The 19,308-nt window shown below is 35.4% G+C and overlaps 3 protein-coding genes across 3 annotated transcripts; 1 reads left to right on the forward strand and 2 right to left on the reverse strand.

The window, feature by feature from the left end:
- The first annotated feature begins 684 nt into the window (after positions 1-684).
- LOC107919975 (uncharacterized) lies at positions 685-8,724 on the forward strand. Its single transcript, XM_016849432.2, is given in 7 exon segments — positions 685-2,520; positions 2,840-2,980; positions 3,114-3,627; positions 3,630-4,874; positions 5,271-5,563; positions 6,134-6,972; positions 7,058-8,724. Coding segments are annotated over 7 exon segments (5,811 nt in total). The 5' UTR covers positions 685-1,071; the 3' UTR covers positions 8,388-8,724.
- Positions 8,725-10,096: 1,372 nt separating this feature from the next.
- Positions 10,097-11,443, reverse strand: LOC107918877 (suppressor protein SRP40). Its single transcript, XM_016848454.2, has one exon. It carries the CDS (start codon positions 11,441-11,443, stop codon positions 10,097-10,099), a length of 1,347 nt encoding a protein of 448 aa, XP_016703943.1.
- A 739-nt stretch (positions 11,444-12,182) lies between these two features.
- LOC121220198 (uncharacterized) lies at positions 12,183-14,673 on the reverse strand. The gene is made up of 5 exons (XM_041099496.1): positions 13,992-14,673; positions 13,807-13,920; positions 13,099-13,265; positions 12,764-12,965; positions 12,183-12,679 (listed from the first exon to the last, which is right to left on the reverse strand). The coding sequence occupies exons 1-5, from the start codon at positions 14,625-14,627 to the stop codon at positions 12,500-12,502; spliced, it is 1,299 nt and encodes a 432-aa protein (XP_040955430.1). The 5' UTR covers positions 14,628-14,673; the 3' UTR covers positions 12,183-12,499.
- Positions 14,674-19,308: the final 4,635 nt, after the last annotated feature.

Below are 19,308 nucleotides of genomic sequence, written 5' to 3' on the forward strand. Positions count from 1 at the left end.
TAATTTTATTATAAAAATAATCAAATTTACTTTTTTTTGTATTTTTTAGGAAAAATGTGAATTTTTTATAGGCTAAAAATTATGGAACAATTTAATAAAATAAGGATTTTTTTTTGTTTTTTTAAGATCTCGATATCTTTTATAGGAATTGGTATAAATAATAAATGAGGTTTTGGTTGAATAGCAAAATATAAATGTTGAAAAATTATAAAATATTTGGGTTCAAATTTTATTACGGGTATATTTTTCTATATAAAATATATAAAATGACAAAACACTTTTAAAATAATATAATTTAGTTTATAAAATAATCAGATTTTTTGTTATTACCCAATTAAGTTAATGTTGGATTTACTCGTGATTTTAATTCAATTGAGTAAAATATATATAGTCGATTTAATATATAAAGTGTTATATATTTATAAAATTCACATATAATATTTGTTCTATATAAAATTTGATATATTCACATATTTAAAATAAATTTATATTAATTTTTATATGCATAGAATTTAAATTAATAATTGAATATTATTAATTTTTTATAATGTAAATTATTAATTTTATATAATAATTATAAATTTAATTTAATTTAACTCACTCCCTTTTCAGGCGCGTGAAGATTAATAGAACAAAAAATTTCCCTAGTATAAAATGCCTTGGTATTTTCCCTTCTCTAAAACCTTATGCCCTAAGTCTCATCCTTCACCTGAAAAAGAAACCCAAAACTTGAAGCCCCTCAAACTGCAAATAATTTTCTACTAAATTGGTTTCTAAGCGATTGTAGTTAATGGGTTTCGCTTTATTTTCGATTTTCAGTACGGAACGATCCAATTCAGCCTACACCCTGGTGAGTTAAGTACTGAGTTCCAACGATTTGTGTCTGTCTTCAAATATCATCGGTTTATAGAAGCACCCAATTGGGAAAACTGAAATATGGATCATTAATTGAATACTCATTTGCTTAAATCTTTTCGATTAATATTATATGCAATGTTTTATGGAAGTTTAGGAATATTTTGATATATAAATTAGAGGTTTTACATATTAATTTGTGGGGGGTTGGTGGTCATGCAATTAACACCGACCTCGGTTTCTTCATTGAAACAGAGGGGTTGTGGGAAAAAAAGGGGTACTAGGCTTCAAACGAAGCGTAAGAGATTAGATGCAATATGTGAAGAAGAGTATAATAGGAACCATCGAGAAGGAAATAAAGGGGATGATGTTGAAGGGCCGGAGAGTGTGGATTTGGAACTCCGTAGGAGCTCACGGGTCAGGAGAGCGCCTGTTATTTTGGATGTGTCACCTAGGCCTCCGAAGAAAAGGCAAAAGGTTGGGAAGAGTGGGAGGTCTGGTCGGGGGAAGAGGAGGTTAGGAAGTGTGAAGGAGGAGGAGGAGGAGGAACAGATGAGGGAGGTACTGACTCTGGGGAGTTGGACCTCAAGGTTGAGGACAAGGAGAAGGAATGTGAGTGTCAAAGTGAAGATGGAGGACAGAGTTCTGTCTAGTAGCAGGAAGCTTTTTGAGGATGTAGGTGGGAATGAGGAGGACGAGGAGGAGGGGGAGGAGGATGAAAATGATGATGAGGAGGAGGAGGAGGATGAAAATGATGATGATGATGAGGAGGAGGACGAAATGGAAGAGGAGGGTCAAATGAGTGATAGGGAAATTATGGTTGTTAAATCCAAGAGGCTGGGGAGGGTTAAGGCGGCTAGTGGTTCAGGGAGTGAAGTAAAGGTTGATATCTGTTGCGAGGAAGAAGAAAGAGAGGTCGAAAAAGGAGGAATTAGAGGTGATGGAGTAGTGGAGGGTGTGTCTGCTTTCAAAAGTGAAATGAGTGAAAATAATGAGGATGAGGTTGTGGAGGGTACAGCTGTTGTAGAGAATGAAATAAGTCAGAGAAATGAGGAGAGGTTGGATGACAGTCTGGTTGAGGTAATTAACAAAGAAAATAGAGAAGTATCAAATTGTATAAAATTGGATGAGGGCTACATTGACCATGAAAATGCTAAGGTAATTGAATTAATTGAAAGAATGGAGCCGAGGGAAGAACATGTTCAACGGTTCAAATGTCAGGATGAAGGAGCAAATGGAGAGGACGTTATAGAAGTACATAATGTTGCAGAGGAAGTTGAAGATTGTTGTGTTCATGATGCAAAAGATAATGGATTGTTTAAGGTTCCTAAAAAAACTTTGGAGCATAAAAGTGATATGAAGGTAGAAGAGTCAAATCAAACAGCTGCTGAGACAATTAGCAAGCCACGAATCAAACAAGGAAGGAGGTGTGGTTTGTGTGGTGGTGCAACTGATGGCAAACCACCAAAGAAGCTGGTTCATGATGCTGGTGATAGTGAAAATGAAGCATACAGCTCTTCAGCTTCTGAGGAACCTAACTATGACATTTGGGATGGGTTTGGTGATGAACCTGGGTGGCTTGGTCGTCTCCTTGGTCCTACAAATGATCGTTATGGTATTGCTCGAATCTGGGTTCATCAACAGTGTGCTGTATGGAGTCCTGAGGTGAGCTTTATTTTCCACCTCTTTTTAGAGCTTATTAATTGCCTTTTCGTGATATTTTTGAGTATGCACATATATGCATTTACATATATTATGCTGATTTTATCAACTATTGTTTCCTCCTCAATAAGCTCTAGGATTTTATAGGTATTTTGGACGTCCACTATTGTTACTGTAGTCTGTAGCTTCTTTGGGCTTTTGATACATCATGGTCTTGTACCATAGCTTGTTGTCCATTCCATTGTGAAACTTCCCCTTTTAACAATATTCACTCTCTCTGTATGCATATATATCCCCTTTTTTCTAATGTTCCTTTTTGTAGGTTTATTTTGCTGGCTTGGGTCACTTAAAAAATGTTAGGGCAGCACTTTGTAGAGGAAGAGCATTAAAATGCACCAGATGTGGGAGGCCTGGAGCAACAATTGGATGTCGTGTTGATCGATGTCCAAAAACATACCACTTGGTATGTTTCTTGATATCTTTTGTCCAAAGAATCTCCCTCAGTACAGCCTCCCCTTCTCTTGCTTCAGTTTTCATTAGAGACAAATGAAGATGTCCATATTACTTTCTTATCAATGGCATTCTATTTTTTGCAGCCTTGTGCAAGGGCTAATGGCTGTATATTTGATCATCGCAAGTTTCTCATAGCCTGCACTGATCATCGACATCTTTTTCAACCTCATGGTCTTCAATATTTAGCTAAGATAAAGAAAATGAAAGCTAAGAAAATGAAGTTGGAAATGAGGAAAGAATCAAATGATGCGTGGCGAAAGGATATTGAAGCAGAAGAAAAATGGTTGGAGAATTGTGGTGAGGATGAAGAGTTCTTGAAACGTGAGGGCAAGAGACTTCATCGGGATTTGTCAAGAATAGCACCTGTCTACATTGGAGGTTCAGAGTCTGACAGTGGAAAATTTTTTGAGGGTTGGGAATCTGTTGCTGGCTTGCAGGATGTTATCCGTTGCATGAAGGAAGTTGTCATCTTACCGCTGTTGTATCCTGAGTTCTTTGATAATCTGGGGCTTACACCACCCAGAGGTGTTCTTTTGCATGGCTATCCTGGAACAGGTAAAACTCTTGTAGTGCGAGCATTGATTGGTTCTTGTGCTCGTGGGATAAACGGATTGCATATTTTGCCCGCAAAGGTGCTGACTGCTTAGGGAAATATGTTGGTGATGCTGAACGTCAGCTGAGGCTCTTGTTCCAGGTCGCTGAGAAATGTCAACCTTCAATCATATTCTTTGATGAGATAGATGGCTTAGCACCTAGACGGACAAGGCAGCAAGATCAGACACATAGTTCAGTTGTGTCCACATTGCTTTCTCTGATGGATGGTTTAAAGTCTCGAGGCTCGGTGGTGGTGATAGGTGCAACAAATCGCCCTGATGCTGTTGATCCTGCATTGAGGAGGCCAGGGAGATTTGATCGCGAAATTTATTTTCCACTGCCATCAATGGAGGACAGGGCTGCAATCCTTGAACTTCATACTCAAAAATGGCCAAAACCAGTTACTGGCTCTTTGCTGAAATGGGTTGCAAGAAAGACTGTAGGGTTTGCTGGTGCAGATCTGCAGGCCCTTTGTACTCAAGCAGCTGTTATTGCTCTGAAGAGGAATTTTCCTTTGCAGGAAATGTTGTCTGCTGCTGAACAGAAAGTTTTGGGTGCTAAACGTGTCCCTCTTCCCACTTTCAAAGTTGAGGAAAGGGATTGGTTGGAAGCGTTGTCATGTTCTCCACCTCCTTGCTCACGCAGAGAAGCAGGAATGGCTGCTCAAGATTTAGTTGCCTCTCCTCTTCCTGCTCATCTCATTCCTTGTCTGGTAGAACCATTATCTGATTTGCTTCTTTCTCTACGTTTGGATGAGCGCCTCTGGTTGCCACCCCTTCTTTCTGAAAGTGGTGCTGTGATTGAGAGTGTGATTGTTTCCACATTGCATGAAAGGGGACTGCCCAAGGATAATTGGTGGTCCCATGTTCGTGATCTTCTTCAAGAAGGACAGGTTGTTAAGCAGATAGTGAGTAGGCTATCATGTGCTGGAATGCTAATTGGAAAGACTAGCTTTGCTGATTATGATGCATCCGTAGGTGATATTAGTGATGATGTTGGCAAGTTTGAACATTCAATAGTGCATAATGGCAGCACACGCTCCAGTTTGTCACGAAGTACCTATTTGACTTCAACCAGGAAAAGAGGGTTTCGAATATTAATTGCTGGTTGTCCAGGGTCTGGCCAAAAGCATCTTGCTTCCTGTCTTCTTCACTGTTTTGTTGGGAATGTTGAAATAAATAAAATTGATTTGGCTACAAGTGCACAAGAAGGGCATGGTGACCTAATTCAAGGAGTAACTCAAATTTTGAGTATGTTCCTCATACTTTATCTTTATGTTCTAGGCAGAATTATTTCTTCAGTAATTCCTGTTTGTTCTTTAATTAACATGAGATATACTATTTTGATGCACCTTTTCGCCATCTGTGCTTCTTGGGTCATGGTTCAGGCTGCTTAGTGATTCTGTAATCTAGGAATTTCTTTATCATTCTTTTCCCTCTTCTACTTGGTAGCTTAGTGGTGTCTAAGGGGTTTCAAGAGCATGTATGGCAACTAATCAGCTTCTTGTGTCATGTTTTCTGCTTTTATTCTATCCTTTCACACCACGTGTTTTAAACTCAAAAGCAATTTCTTTTGTGATGTTTGACTAAAGGTTTAGTTGATCTTGTTCATTGGGAAATCCTTACAAACTACAAATTCATTGGCAGTGAAATGTGCAAGCCTGGGATCAAGTGTAGTGTTTATGCCAAGAATAGATTTGTGGGCTGTCGAGACCATTTACCAAGTTGCTGAGGAGAGCAATTCCTCTTCAACATTACATCAAGCACCAATGGAGGAAGATCCTCAACTTGTTGAAAAGGAAAATGGATCCTCTCAGCAACAATCTGAGCTGGCGGAAACAGGAGAGGATACAGCTGCTGTTCAAAGCGTCTCATGTGCCTGGAGCTCATTTGTTGAGCAAGTGGAATCTATTTGTCTGTCTACATCCTTGATAATTCTGGTACGAGTTATTTTCATTTTACTTATTTGCAAGATCTAATACTCTTTTTTTTTGGTTGCTTGAGTATCTAGGCTCTACTTGTGGAGCTTTGTAATGAAAGTAGTTTTTGCTTTGCTCTGGATATCTGATTTTCTTATTTCTATTTTCTTCAACAATTCCTTGGTTGCTTTGATTTGTCTAGTGTCAGATGGGACATATTAGCACTTTTTCTACTTGCTATCTAGTAGAACTTCTTCCATTTTACAGTAGAGGTTAATTTGATAGTTACTGCTCATCAGTTTTTTAAGCTGATTGATTCAGATAAAATTGGAGAGTTGACGTAACTGCATTGGAGAAAGGTATTAGGTAGAGCTCGTTCTCTGTGACCTTGACATGAATAGATTGACTTATCAAACTAAAATACAAACTTGAAACATGGTGCTTGAAACTTCATGCTTGGTCCTTTTACTTGGTTTAGGATATTATGAAGCCAATTGTTATGAACTTGTTAGTATTTTGAGCTGATCCTTGTTTAATCGTAAATTTCTTTGCAAGCATGTCTAAGGCTTAGCGCTTCTTATCTCCAAACAGGCTACTTCTGAAACTCCCTATCTGGAACTCCCTGATAGAATAAGGGAATTTTTTAGGAGTGATCTACCAAATTGCAATCGGAAAACTACATTAGGGCATGCAGTACCCAGATTTACTGTGCATCTTGGCAGGGATTTCGACCATGATATGGTTGTTAAACTATCTGCTGCAGAGTTATCAAGAGATCTCCTTCAATCTTTTGTTCACTTGATTCATCAAAGATCTCATGTCCATGAAGGTCCCAAAAGAAAAAATTCTGTCCAAACTAGTGCAGCTACAGAAAATGATAATACATCTCATGGTTTGGCTTGTGAAGTTGGATCACAACCTCGTGGTGATTTGTCCGTTACGGTGCCGACACCACCAACCAACAGTAAAAATTTGAAGGGCAAATCAAGCTTGATGCTGGCAATAACTTCATTTGGGTATCAGATTTTGCAATGCCCTCATTTTGCAGAGCTTTGCTGGGTGACATCGAAACTTAAAGAAGGTCCTTCTGCAGAAATAGGTGGTCCTTGGAAGGGCTGGCCTTTCAACTCTTGTATCATTCGTCCCACCAACTCATCAGGCAAGGCAACTTGTGGGTCCAGCAACATTAAAAGCAAAGAGAAATTTGGTTTGGTCAGAGGTCTGGTTGCCGTTGGTTTATCAGCATACAGAGGCTTATATACATCACTCAGAGAAGTTTCCTCTGAGGTGCGGAAGGTTCTTGAGCTACTAGTTGGGTGGGTTAATGCAAAAGTTAATACTGGAAAAGACAGATATCAGTATGTTCATATCCTGTCTCAAGTTGCTTATGTGGAAGATATGGTTAACAGCTGGGTTTATTCACTGCAGAGGTACACTTTTCTCATTACATATATATGTCTTGGTTCATATATGTGTATGGATTATAATCTAACAAGAGATTTGATTCATTTGCAGTTTGGATCAGGATCTTCAAATAAAAGCATCAAGCCCCAATCCATATGCTTTGGGATCTCAAGGTAATTATTCTATACATGTGAATGATACAGATAGAATTAAGGAATATGGACCTGGTGCAAAAATTAACGAATCCACTGTGCAAAATAGCAATTTCATTGACTTGAAAGAAAAGGATGACAATGATGGAAAAGTGAAACTTTTTGAAGCCATACAGGGGATAGGCCTCAGCGGTAATACTAATTCCGAAGAACATCTTAATTGTACTCTGGCCGACATACCAGTTGCACATGTAGATGAGCAGACTGCCACAAATCCTAGTTTGTGTGTGTCGGGAAGTACTAGAAATCCTATGGTTGATGGAGAATTAAATGCTCAAAATATAGATTCCATTGAGATGAACAAGATGGATGATGATTGTACTCCTAGTGATGAGGGTAAAGTTTCTGCAGTGGAAGGTGCGGTAATGAATGTAGGTCTCAGTGGTAATACTATTTCAATGGAGCATCGTAACTATTCTGTGGTCGATGAGCTGGTTTGTGTAGGCAAGCAAAACGGGACAATGCCTGCTCCAAGTGAGTCAGTAACTACTATAAATCCTACCCTTGTGGGAGATCCTCGGTCTTCTAAACAATGTAATGGATTTGCACCCAGTGAATCTGTTCCTTCTAAGAATGGGTTCTGTAGTTCAGATGAACTGAACGGTGAAAAGTTCTCTGGTTCTGGGAAATCTTGCAACCAGATTAATGCTTCTGAAACAAGGATCAGTATCACATCTGAAGATGGTTTGCATGAAGATCATGAACATGAAAAGGATCCCAATTTCTCTTCAAGTGGAACTGTTCTTCCTGAATCAGAAGTTACATGCTTTTATCAATGCTGCTCTGGCTGCCTACATGCCCTCCTTAGTTTGATGCAAAAGGTTCTGCTTAAGGAATGGAAATCAGATGAGAGCCATTGGACAGTTGATGATGTTTATGAAACAGTTGCGTTATTGTCTGCGGATCATCTTTCAACTGTCACTAAGGCATTTGACGAAAACCCGAGTAATGAAAATAACAGGAAGTTATTGAACTGTCTCGAAAGGAGTCGATGCCGTTGCAAAAGCTCAGCAAATTGTTTAGTTATTCCCATGGAATGTAGCTGTCACTCTGTTGGCACCAGTTCTCCGAACATACAAGTCGAATTCGATCCAAAATTCGTTTACAGAAATGGAATGATGGTTCCTATAGATTCTAGTCAAGAAGTTTCTTTTCACTGTAAATTCGAAACGTTGTGCCTTTGCCCTCTTATAGAGTCTATATCAATGACAAAGCAACCTGCTGATTGATTTCGGGTTTTTACAGCGTATCATATCTTCTTCCAAGAGGCATACTTGACTCGAAGGGTCGTTACTTAGTTTCCTACTCAAATAGCTTCCCCAAATTTTGTTTCTTCTGGGAAGAAGCTATAACCCATATATCATGTAAATATCATCCAAGGTTTCTTCTGCAGTTCTGGGTAGTACTGTAAGTATGTTTCTCTTATGGCCATCACATGATAATATATATATTCATATGGAGGTTTGCCATTTGCTGAGTTTGTTATCTTACTGCATTCTTTTTGCTTTCTGGGAATTATTCTTTGATATTTTCAATTTAAGTAATGCAAAATTTCAGGGTTGATAAGTTTTGAGATAATCTTTCAATATTGTAGACATTATAACTTCAAATGTTCATAATATTTAGGTTCCATTTGCCATGGGATGAAACTGCTGTTATAATTGCATCAAAACCCTTTGTTATTACAACATGATAATTGCATTAGGCATCCTCAAACTATATCCTTTATATGATTTAATATAAAATAAAAATAAAATAAAACTGAAGAAAATAGCGACAAAAAATATTAAAATATAGATTTTTACTAGATTTATATTTACAATATTTATTCTTTTTAAAAATTTAAAAGATCTTTTTTACATATATAGAATAAGGATATAAGGGTTATGGTATGGAGATGGATGGGATTTGAATTCATGATATTTGTAATATATGATTTGAGGGTGTAAAATCTACTCTAATTTTTAAAAAAATAACTAAGTTTTTTTTTTTACTCAATTGGATAGTTGAACTTTCAAAATGTATTAAAAAGGTTCTCAAATATTTTCAAAAAAGTAATTAAGTCTCTGCATTTTTTGTACTCAATTGGGTATTTGAATTGTTAAAATGTATCAATTTTTTTTTGATCGTTAATTTTAATAGTTGATAGTTAAAGTTAATTATTTTTTTCCGTTAAAGTCACTGGCGAAAAAATTATAAGAAATAAAAATTAATAAATTTATTAATTTTTTTAAAAAATATAAAAATATTTACAATTTATTAGAAGTTAGAAAAAAGTTACAAAAATTGTAAAAAATAAAAAAATGTAAAATTTTATAAAAATTATTAAATATAAAATTGTAAAATTTTATAGTCACAAGAAAATTATAAAAAATGTAAATAAATTATAGAAATTAACATACCAAAAAAAGCCTTTTATAATTGTTTTTTTTAAAGATTTTTATGAAATTTTACAATTTTTATAATTTTTGTCACATGTCATGTTATGGTTGTAACACGGAATTACTTTTAACTCAAAAAACGTAGGGGTAGTTAATTAATGGTTAATGGTTAAAGTTAATTGTCAAAAGGTTTTTTTGATATATTTTGACAATTTAAGTACTCAATTGAGTGTAAAAAAAAGAAAAAAAGAGCTTAATTGCTTTTTTAAAAAAAGTTTGAGAGGAGTTTTTACACCTTAAGCCTAAAAATATTAATTTTATCGTTCAATTAAAATTTAAATTTAAAATATTTTATATATTTTAAAATTATGATATATACTTTATTATCTCAACTAACTCAAACAAATAAATTTAATTTTTTAATATGGTATATATTATTATTTTTAATTAATTAATTATTCAAAATGCTAGTGATAAAATTGTAAAGAATAATTCAAAAATACTGATGAACAAAATCCAAAGGAAAAAACACAGAAACATGTACCATGTTCGGCTCATCAAAAACCAACTCCAAGCTTAGTCGGCTCATTCTTCCATTTACAACCATTTGAAGCAAGCTTAGCTGATGATCTCATCATCGGCTCTGACATGCAGCGCGTAAGCACAAACGGCTCACACCCTTTACCCCCAACAACCTTCTCATCAACTTTAGCAGTAATCGCCGCCGCCGCCGTTGGAGGAGCAGCCGAGAAAGAACAAGAAGACGACGGTGGCTGTAACGAAACTGGAACAGGGTTATTAAAGTCAACGACCTTTTGTTTGACCAATGGTTGCTTTTCCTTCTCCCTGATGAAATCCTTACTACACACCCATGTCTCCTTTGATACCTCCATTGACAACTTTGGCTCACACATCATTAACAGCAAACAATCAGGCAATAAATTCTGTTGACTCTCACTCTCCTTTGACTCATCACCTTCTTGATCAGTTTTCATGGCTTCTGTGCAATCAAGTTCGGATCTTTCTTGGGTTTTCTCTTCTTCCTCCACCATTGAAGTTGAGCCCTTTTCTTGTACATTTTCTTCACCATGTAGATTCAAAGTTTGTTCCTTTATGGTTGATTCTTGCTGGTCAGCATCTTCATCATTTCCTTGTTCTTCTTTGCTTTCACCTGCATTTGTTTCAGCTTCTGGGTTTTGTTCTTCTTCATTTTTAGGGTCTAAATCCAAAAACTTGTTGGCAAAAGCAGCCATTTTTATAGGATCAGATCTGCATCTCGTTAACAACAATGCATCCTTTGGTGGAATACATGAAATACTCAACCTAGCTTCATCTTCTTCATCTTCATCATCATTTATTTCAATATCCTCAAAAGCATGTCTCTCACTACTTTTCCTCTTTTCATCATCATCATCATCATTATCACCAGATCTTGCTTCTGTTTTGTCTTGTTTATCTTCCCTTTGGTTGGTCATACAAGAAGGCAAAAAGCAGTAAAAATATTCAGCCCCAAATGCTCTCAATGCTTCACAAATAGTCAATGGCAAATGCACCCATTTCTTGCATTCTTGACTATTATTATTGCTTCCATTGTTATGATCCATTCCTGTTCTTTTAGATCTACAAGCTCTAAACTTTTTGCCTTGTTTCTTACTCTTCACTCTGACTTGACCTATACAAGTTACCTTAGGGGAAGATGGCTCAGGGTTTTCAAAACCAGAGCTTTTCTTTTTACCATTAGAGAACATTGGTGAAGCTTGACCACCTTTCATGCTACCATTGCTTCTCATCAATCTCCTACCAAAAGAAGAAGAAGAAGAAGAAGGACCTGAAGTGAAACAAATGAAAAGGTCACTCATACTGCTGCTACTGCTAGAACCTCCATGGGATCTCTCTGGATCCATCTGTTTTTGGGGGATTCACTGTGACATCATCATTTCACAAGGAAAAAGATTCTTTCTTTTTTCTGATTGATGGTCAATGAAATAACATAAGAAAAAAAGGGTTTTTTGTTTGATTGATGGTGAAGTGATGGGGTTGTAAAGATTTACATGTACGAGGAGGATTAATGGAAGAGAGAGAGAAGAAAGCATGTGACATTGAAATGAAACGAATGAACATGAAAGGAGAGAGATGAGGAAAAATATATGTTTTGTCTTTAGCAAATCTTTTGTTTGTTTCTTTTGAGGTTAGGTTCAATGGGCCATTGAGCGTTGCTGTGTTTTCCTTTTTTAGTTACTTTCCTTTTGGGTTTGATAAATTGACTGCTCACATGTAGTAGTGGGCTGTGTGCAAATAATATTAAGGTTAAATTCTGCTATTAGTCCCTATACTTTGTGAAAATCGTGGATTTAATTTTTGTACTCGATTGATTTTAGTTTTTATACTTTTTGAATTGATCAATTTTAGTCCCTATGTTTTTCGTATTTTAAATTTTAGTCTTGAGTCAAACAATAACAGTTAAATTCAATTACTAGTATTATACTATGTATATAATTGTAAATTTAGTTCATATTCTTCAAATAGATCATTCTAAATATTTACACTTCAGTCTTCGAACATTAATCCGTCAACTGATCTTTTAGTGAGTAATGAGTGGCTAACATGATATTATAAATCTGATAATATATTTCCCGCACTAGATTTCGAAAATAACAGAACCTAATAAATTTAACAGATTTTAAAAAGTAGAAAGACTAAAAATGATCAAACTAAAATACAATGATTAAATCTACAACTTGCTTAAACTACATGAACTAATAACAGAGTTTAACCTAATGCTAATACACCATATAAATACAGTGTCTGGGCCATGTTAGAGGTTGATGCATTTTGTATAGACAGCTGATAACTTGATACCTGAGATACAGCTTCATTGGATCATATAATCAAGGCATAACATTTAATAATTTTTGAATTTGAATCTCAATATTTGCAATTCTGTACCGAAAAAGAAATATTTATAGCTTCAAATCAAGATCAACATGTTCTACTTCTCCACCTTTACAATTGGCCATCGATATCGTAGTTGCTTGGTCAATTTGCACCAGTGCCGGCGGTAAGAAGCTATAGTAAGGTCGATACGACTGGTTAAATCCGCTAGCTCCTCCTTGCCGGACGATTGAATCATCGAAGCTTGCCTTTTAACACATTCACATAAATATATGAGCAAATTGATAAAACTAATGGAAATGGACATGGTATAATTTGTTGTTTAAGCTCACTTGACATGCTGATGATTCGAGGTCGGGCAATTCACAATTGTAATAGGTTAAAATTGATGAAGGGTGCTTGAATTTTGAGCTTGAACACATTGTAGTTGTTGGAGGGGCTAATGTGAGAAAACCTCCATCATAGACCCCATTTTGTTTGATGCTTTTCTTGGATTTTGATTCCATATTTGAAGTTGAACATGAAGGTCCTTCCCTGAAAACGATGCATGAGAAAAACTCGATATCAATTATGATAAATATTGAGTTTACGATGAAAGGGAAATCAAGATTTGAATCTTAAACCTCGATGTTCTTTATGCTTGAAAGATGAAAGATTAAAAGCAAACCTGAAATTCGGGGTACCAGGCTCGAAATTGAATGTGCTACCATTGCTACTTGAAGCTGCTTCAACTTGTCCATTAATGAAATGAACAATGGGAGGATATTTAGTATATATAGGAGGGCCTGGAGCATTGTCTAGAGAGAAGGGATATGATCTCTTCATGCCAACCACCTACAATTTATTATATCAAAATTCATATCAGTTGGTTCATACAGTCACCTTTAAAAAATGTAATTCAACAAAATTGAAATTCTAATCCTAAAATCCTCCTCCTATTCTCTTTCTAAACCTTTGTTTACCCAAAAAGAAAAAAAAAACCTTGAGAATAGGAAAGTATAAATGCTAAGATATAAATCTCAACCCTATTAGATGCTAGGATGACACATAAACTAATAGCACTAAACTTTGAGTTTCTTTGACAGTTAATTTTCAACCATTGATATGTACAATTAGAGGTTAGTACTCACACATACGATACAGATATATCCGCATTACTCACGTACACACATTACATCTAACAAGGAATTGCCCTTAAAAATTAGACTTTCCAATTACTCTACTAGAGACTCGAATTGGGTGAAATCTATAGGGTGAACATTCTTGACCACCATATCATTGATGAGAGTGCTGGAAAGGGGTATTTAAAACTATAATGGATCATTGGATCTATAAAAAAGCCATGGAAATTGAGCCTATATATAAAAACATATACCTTATCATCTTCAGGGAATAAAGGTGTACAATTTCCATAATAGCTTTGGTTCGAAGGAGGCTCTATTTGAAAATTCAATCTAGATGTTGATGAAGTTCTTGATGACAAATTCACCTGCATTAATTAATAAAAAGACATAAATAAAAGACACAAGTTATAAACAAACACAAAATCAATGTTCTTACCAATGAAGAAGAAGGTTGCTGAAATGGTTGTTGTTGTTGTGCCCTTTGCATCAAACAAGGTAAAGGCCAAATAGGTTCAGATTCATAAGGCAAACTCAAATTTGTCCTAAAAGCCAATCCAGGATCCAACCCACAACACTCTTTTTCAATGTTGTTGTACTCATAATTACAAGAACCCCAGATTTTATTTTGACCAATATTGCAGGTCAATGGAACAGTGTTTGCAGTGCTGACAATATCACCATTTGGTGGTCTAAACATTGAATTCGGTGGTGAAATATCAGCAGAAGCTAAAGATGAACATGATTGATTTGAAGGAAGGAAAGTTGGGATTGGCAAAGGGAAACATGATGGTGATATTGATGCTGATGCTGATGCTGATGGTTTGTGATGATGATGATGAAGATTAACATTAACAACAGGTGATTGAAAAGGCAAAATTGCAGCATCTTTCTTTTGTTGTTCTTCAATTCTAATCTTCTCAAGCTGTGCTACACCAAGCCCTCTTTGTGGGACTTTTTTAGGCCTTTGTTTCTTTGAATATCTACCATTATTATTGCTTCCAATCCCAATCCCACTACCACTATTACTATTACTATCGCTATACCTTTGAGTCATTTGATCTTCTTGTGCCATTATTGTTATCACTACAATGTATGAAGCTTTTAGAGATACACCCAGATCTTAAAAACTTGTTAACCAATAAAAATAATTAACAAAAGGTGGGAAAATCTAGAGAAAATATACAAAGAAGAAAGCAACAAAGTTGGAGAAAAAAGATGGCGAAAATCTCGTAGATAATGGAAGTCAAAGAGAACAAACAAACCCTTAAAAGGAGTCGAGTTTTAAGGTAGAGAAAAAAGAGAAGATCATCACTATATCTGAGATTTCAGATTTTCTCTCTAGCAAAAGCCTAGTTTGTCTGAGATTAATTTTGTTGAAATTAAGTTTCAAAACCATGCAAATCTTTAGGTTACTATAAATATATAATTTAGTAACTGGTTTATTGCCCAAATCCTCGGTCCACTCTTCCTCTTTTCACTCCTATGTCTCTCCTATACCTTCTCTTTCACCTTTCTTTCTTTTATTTTTCTCTTTTTCAAAACTCTATCCTTTTCTCTTTTTTCTTTTTAACTAATTCGGGAAAATTACACCCGATCTCACTAAACTATTAATAAATTCAGTAAACTATTAAAAAGTTACAAAATGGTTATTGAACTATTTGGATGTTTTCATTTAAGTAACTGGACAGTTAATTTTTTTTTTAAAGTAAAGCTAGTGAGCTTTAAGTGATGATTTAATGATCAGTACTTTGAATGAATGACATTGACGGTCAGTGTCGGAGATTGGATAAGAAATTTGTTTGGATTTTGATTCGCATATCTGTGACATTCAGAATTGTTTAATGAAAAAAACTGAATTGTCGAAGAGAAGGGGAATGAGAGCTTTCTATTGGTGTAGACTGTGCGAACAAAGAAGGCCATGCAACGATGATTTTAACAACTCAATGACTTAAATGAAAATTTTTGAATAGTTCAGTGATATTTTGTGACTTTTTGAAATTGAGTGACCAATATGTAAACTTACTAATAGTTTAGTGACCTTGGTGCAATTTACCCTTTTAATTATATAAGAAACCAAATCCATATGAAATTTTACATGTATTATAGAGATCTAATTAAACTTCGGATATTTAAAATCTAATTGAAGTTATTAGAAATGGCAATAGAGCGGGTTGGACGGACCGCAATTGGTATGTTCTATTTCACCGGTTGCTCTTCTTTATTATGGATGTATAATGTTGAAAATCATTATCACCTCTGTGAATGTTGGGTGCATCTATCTCGATCCCATCTCACTCCACCCCACTTCTACTCTACTTCAGTTTAATTTTTACTATTTGTCTTTAATATTTTTAAAGACAAGTAATAATATTTCAACATTATTCTTCAAAAAAATATTTAATAATAAAACATATTGGTTTTTTTATAACACGTCATTATATTCGTGCCCTTTTAATAGTTATATATGTACAATGATCGAATAATAATTTCATATGGTGGGCAGGGTGGGTCAAGGCAAAAAAAAAATATTATAATCCCTCCACGGATGTTGCACTAGACAAGTTGGTAGGGCTCTCACCTCCCTTAAAATGAAAAATATCATTTTTGGCCCTTTAAAATTTATAAGTTAGTACATAGTAAAATTGCATTCCCCTAAAATAATAAAATTTTAATTTAATCCTTTAAAAAATTAAAAAGATATAAGCTATTAAAATGGTAAAATTACATTTTAGCTCTCATAAACATGTATAATTTAATTTTGACCGATTCGAAAAATTTTCAGACTTTGCCCTTGTCGCTCTATATATACCCACTATCCAAAAGATTTGCTTGCCCCGAGTACCCCACCCAACGTCCACTTTTTATAAAATCTACTTTGAATTCAGGGGTAGAGCCAGGGGTTGGCAAGGGTCCCCTTAAAATGAAAAATTTTAGCTTTAGTCCTTTTATAATTTATAAATTTTAAATTGGTATATAGTAAAATTGTTATTTGGCCCCTCAAAAAGAGAATTGTAATTTAATCATTTAAAAATTATAAATATATAGGCTATTAAAATAGCGAAATTTTAATTTTACTATCGTAAAAATATATAACTTAATTCCGGCCCTCTCAAAAAGTTTTCTAACTTCGCCATTGTTTGAATCCATCATATTGTTCGGATTTTACCAACCCTAGAAATTATACAACTTCCAATAGTATGCAACAATATCGGTGCTAATTAAACCAATCCACGATTAGGTGGCCCTCCCAACCTAAGTATGTGCAACTCGACCTAGGCTGAGCTCAAGCCAAAGTTTTATTATTATTATTTTAGACTAGCTCAATTCAATTTAAACAATAAAAAGTCAAAATTAATTATAAAAAATATATCAGACCAATAAAAAACATTTTAAATATTTTATTAATATAAAAATAATAAGACAAGGTGTTGAGTTGATATAGGCCGAATCGGTGCTTGAATTTTTCTAACCAAATTGTGGCCTGACTCGATATATATTATAAACAAATCTAATGTCAATTGAGCTAATATTCAATTGTCGAAAATTCAATATATTTAAAATAAAAAAGTACGAAATCGAAACTAAAACCCTAAAATAAATCAGACGTTAAAATGTAAAAATCCGAATCTAAAATATATTTAAAATAATAAAAAAATGAACCCATGAACTGTGTAAATCCATTCAACAACCACGCCAGCAAATACGTACGAACGCAACTTTATGGCGAGAGGATGAAAACAAAAAAAAGTAAATTCTTTGCTTAATCTTTAAGATGGAGACGGCGAATGATATTAGCCGAAAAGGAAACTCTTTATCTGCCTTTACTTTAGTTTATTAGTTCACACGTTCAAGCTTTAAATCCCATATTTTATTCTAATAGTTAGGATATTCATCACTCTAAGTGTGATTTAGATTTGAGTCGCATTAATTACATTGTTTTTAAGGTTTTTTCCTCATCTTGTAATTTATAAAAAAAAAATCCTCCATTCAAGATTATACATACACTATATTTTATACTAAATTCTAACCATTTTTATACGTGCAATTATCACAACTTCTATTTTATTTAAAATTTTTAGACTAATAATTCTAAATTAAATACTATAATTATTTTTAAATGTGAATTTAGTAATAATATGATGAAAAATAAAATGTATTATGATCAGTTCAAAAGTTTTCTAAACTCATGCTTCTATATAGATCATAGATATATATATCTATACTATTATTTAAACCCTTAACCAAGTCTTGATTAGAGAAATTACAAAAATATTCTTTCGTATTTAAAAAAAAGTTATATTATTCTAAGGTTTGAACCCGTGTACATTTGCATTAATAAAAATTTAACTTTACCACCCTTGTGTTCTAAATATGTAGTTTCCACGCGCATATGTTACGGGCCGCAGTTCAAAGCCCGTGACCATTGCACCAAATGCATCCAATGGAGGTCTATTGCTTAGATGGAGATCATTTGGCCTACGAGAACTGGCGCGATTCAAAGAGCTATTGGACAAGCCTGTTAGATTGAAGCCTAGTTGGCCCGATAATGAAGAGATGACAACTTAGGCTAATATGGTAACTAATCTTAGAAGATAGAGGGAATCATATCTTGTAAAGATTAGATTAGATTTGATAAGGCTTATCTTGTAAATCCCTAAAATTAAGGGATATGGTTAAATCTCATCCGTCGATGTAAATGTATCTTGACCGTTGGTTGTGGGGGAGCTCAACTATAAATAGAGAGTCTCCCCCTCATTTGTACTCACTCCATTCATTGTTTCATTATTCTTTGTGAATGAGAGAAATAGAGAGCATTTACTCAAACACTTTGCGAGCGTTCTTTCTGTTGTTCTTTATTGTTCTTCTTTTGGCATAAATCGCTTCCGCTATTCAATTTGGTGCCTTGGAGGAGTTCTAAAAGAATCCTCACTTGAGTTAAGGCTGACTTGGGCGAGTTTGGACGAACGGATCACCTAAGGCTGCACGGATTGCGAGACGAAAGGTCTAGCCTCGTGAAAAGTGGTATCAGAGCCAGGTTTTAACTAAGTAATATCCGAGTTTTGGTTCAAAGGCACCATTGGGATGTCGAGAGAAGAGTTCGAAGAAAGGTGGGCGAGAAAGTCTTTGAGAGAGATGTTGTCGACTGTTGAGGAACGCGTGGGTAAACTTGAGGAGTCCATGGAGGATGCAAAAGAGTCGGGCAATGCGCTTGGGGAAAGCATTGATGACTTGAGGGAGTAGTCCAGGGACTTTGTGACCATGTGTCTCACTTCCCAAAGGGATAGCGTGCAATAGTTGCTAGATTCCCGAAGGAAGAAGCTGACGGAGAGAAACGATGCTCTCGAGGCCATGATGATGGCTTTGAAGGAGGAAACAATGGCCACCACGAGGGCTTTGAGCACAAGAATAGAGGAGCTCGAGGGAGAGCTGGCCTTGTGCTGAGCAGCCGTGGGAAAGGGAGTGTCAAGTGTAGCACTCAGTAACGAGGATGTCCCGAAGCCGAAAGAGTTTGTAGGGACAAGGTCTGCATGCGATGTGGACAATTTCTTGTGGAGGATGGAACACTACTTCTGTGCCAAAGGCATCGTGGAGTTTGGGTAGTGGCAAGAGATCCAATGCGAGTTGAAGGGACAACTTTACCCAGAGTTTGTCGAGGAAGAAGCTCGGGCAAAGTTGCAAGGTATATCGCAACGGGGCACAGTGGGGGAGTATGTTCAAGAGTTCAAGGAACTTATGCTCCAAGTTTTAGATGT

This window comes from Gossypium hirsutum, chromosome D08 (assembly GCF_007990345.1).
Source record: "Gossypium hirsutum isolate 1008001.06 chromosome D08, Gossypium_hirsutum_v2.1, whole genome shotgun sequence".
NCBI classification, from domain to species: Eukaryota; Viridiplantae; Streptophyta; class Magnoliopsida; order Malvales; family Malvaceae; genus Gossypium; species Gossypium hirsutum.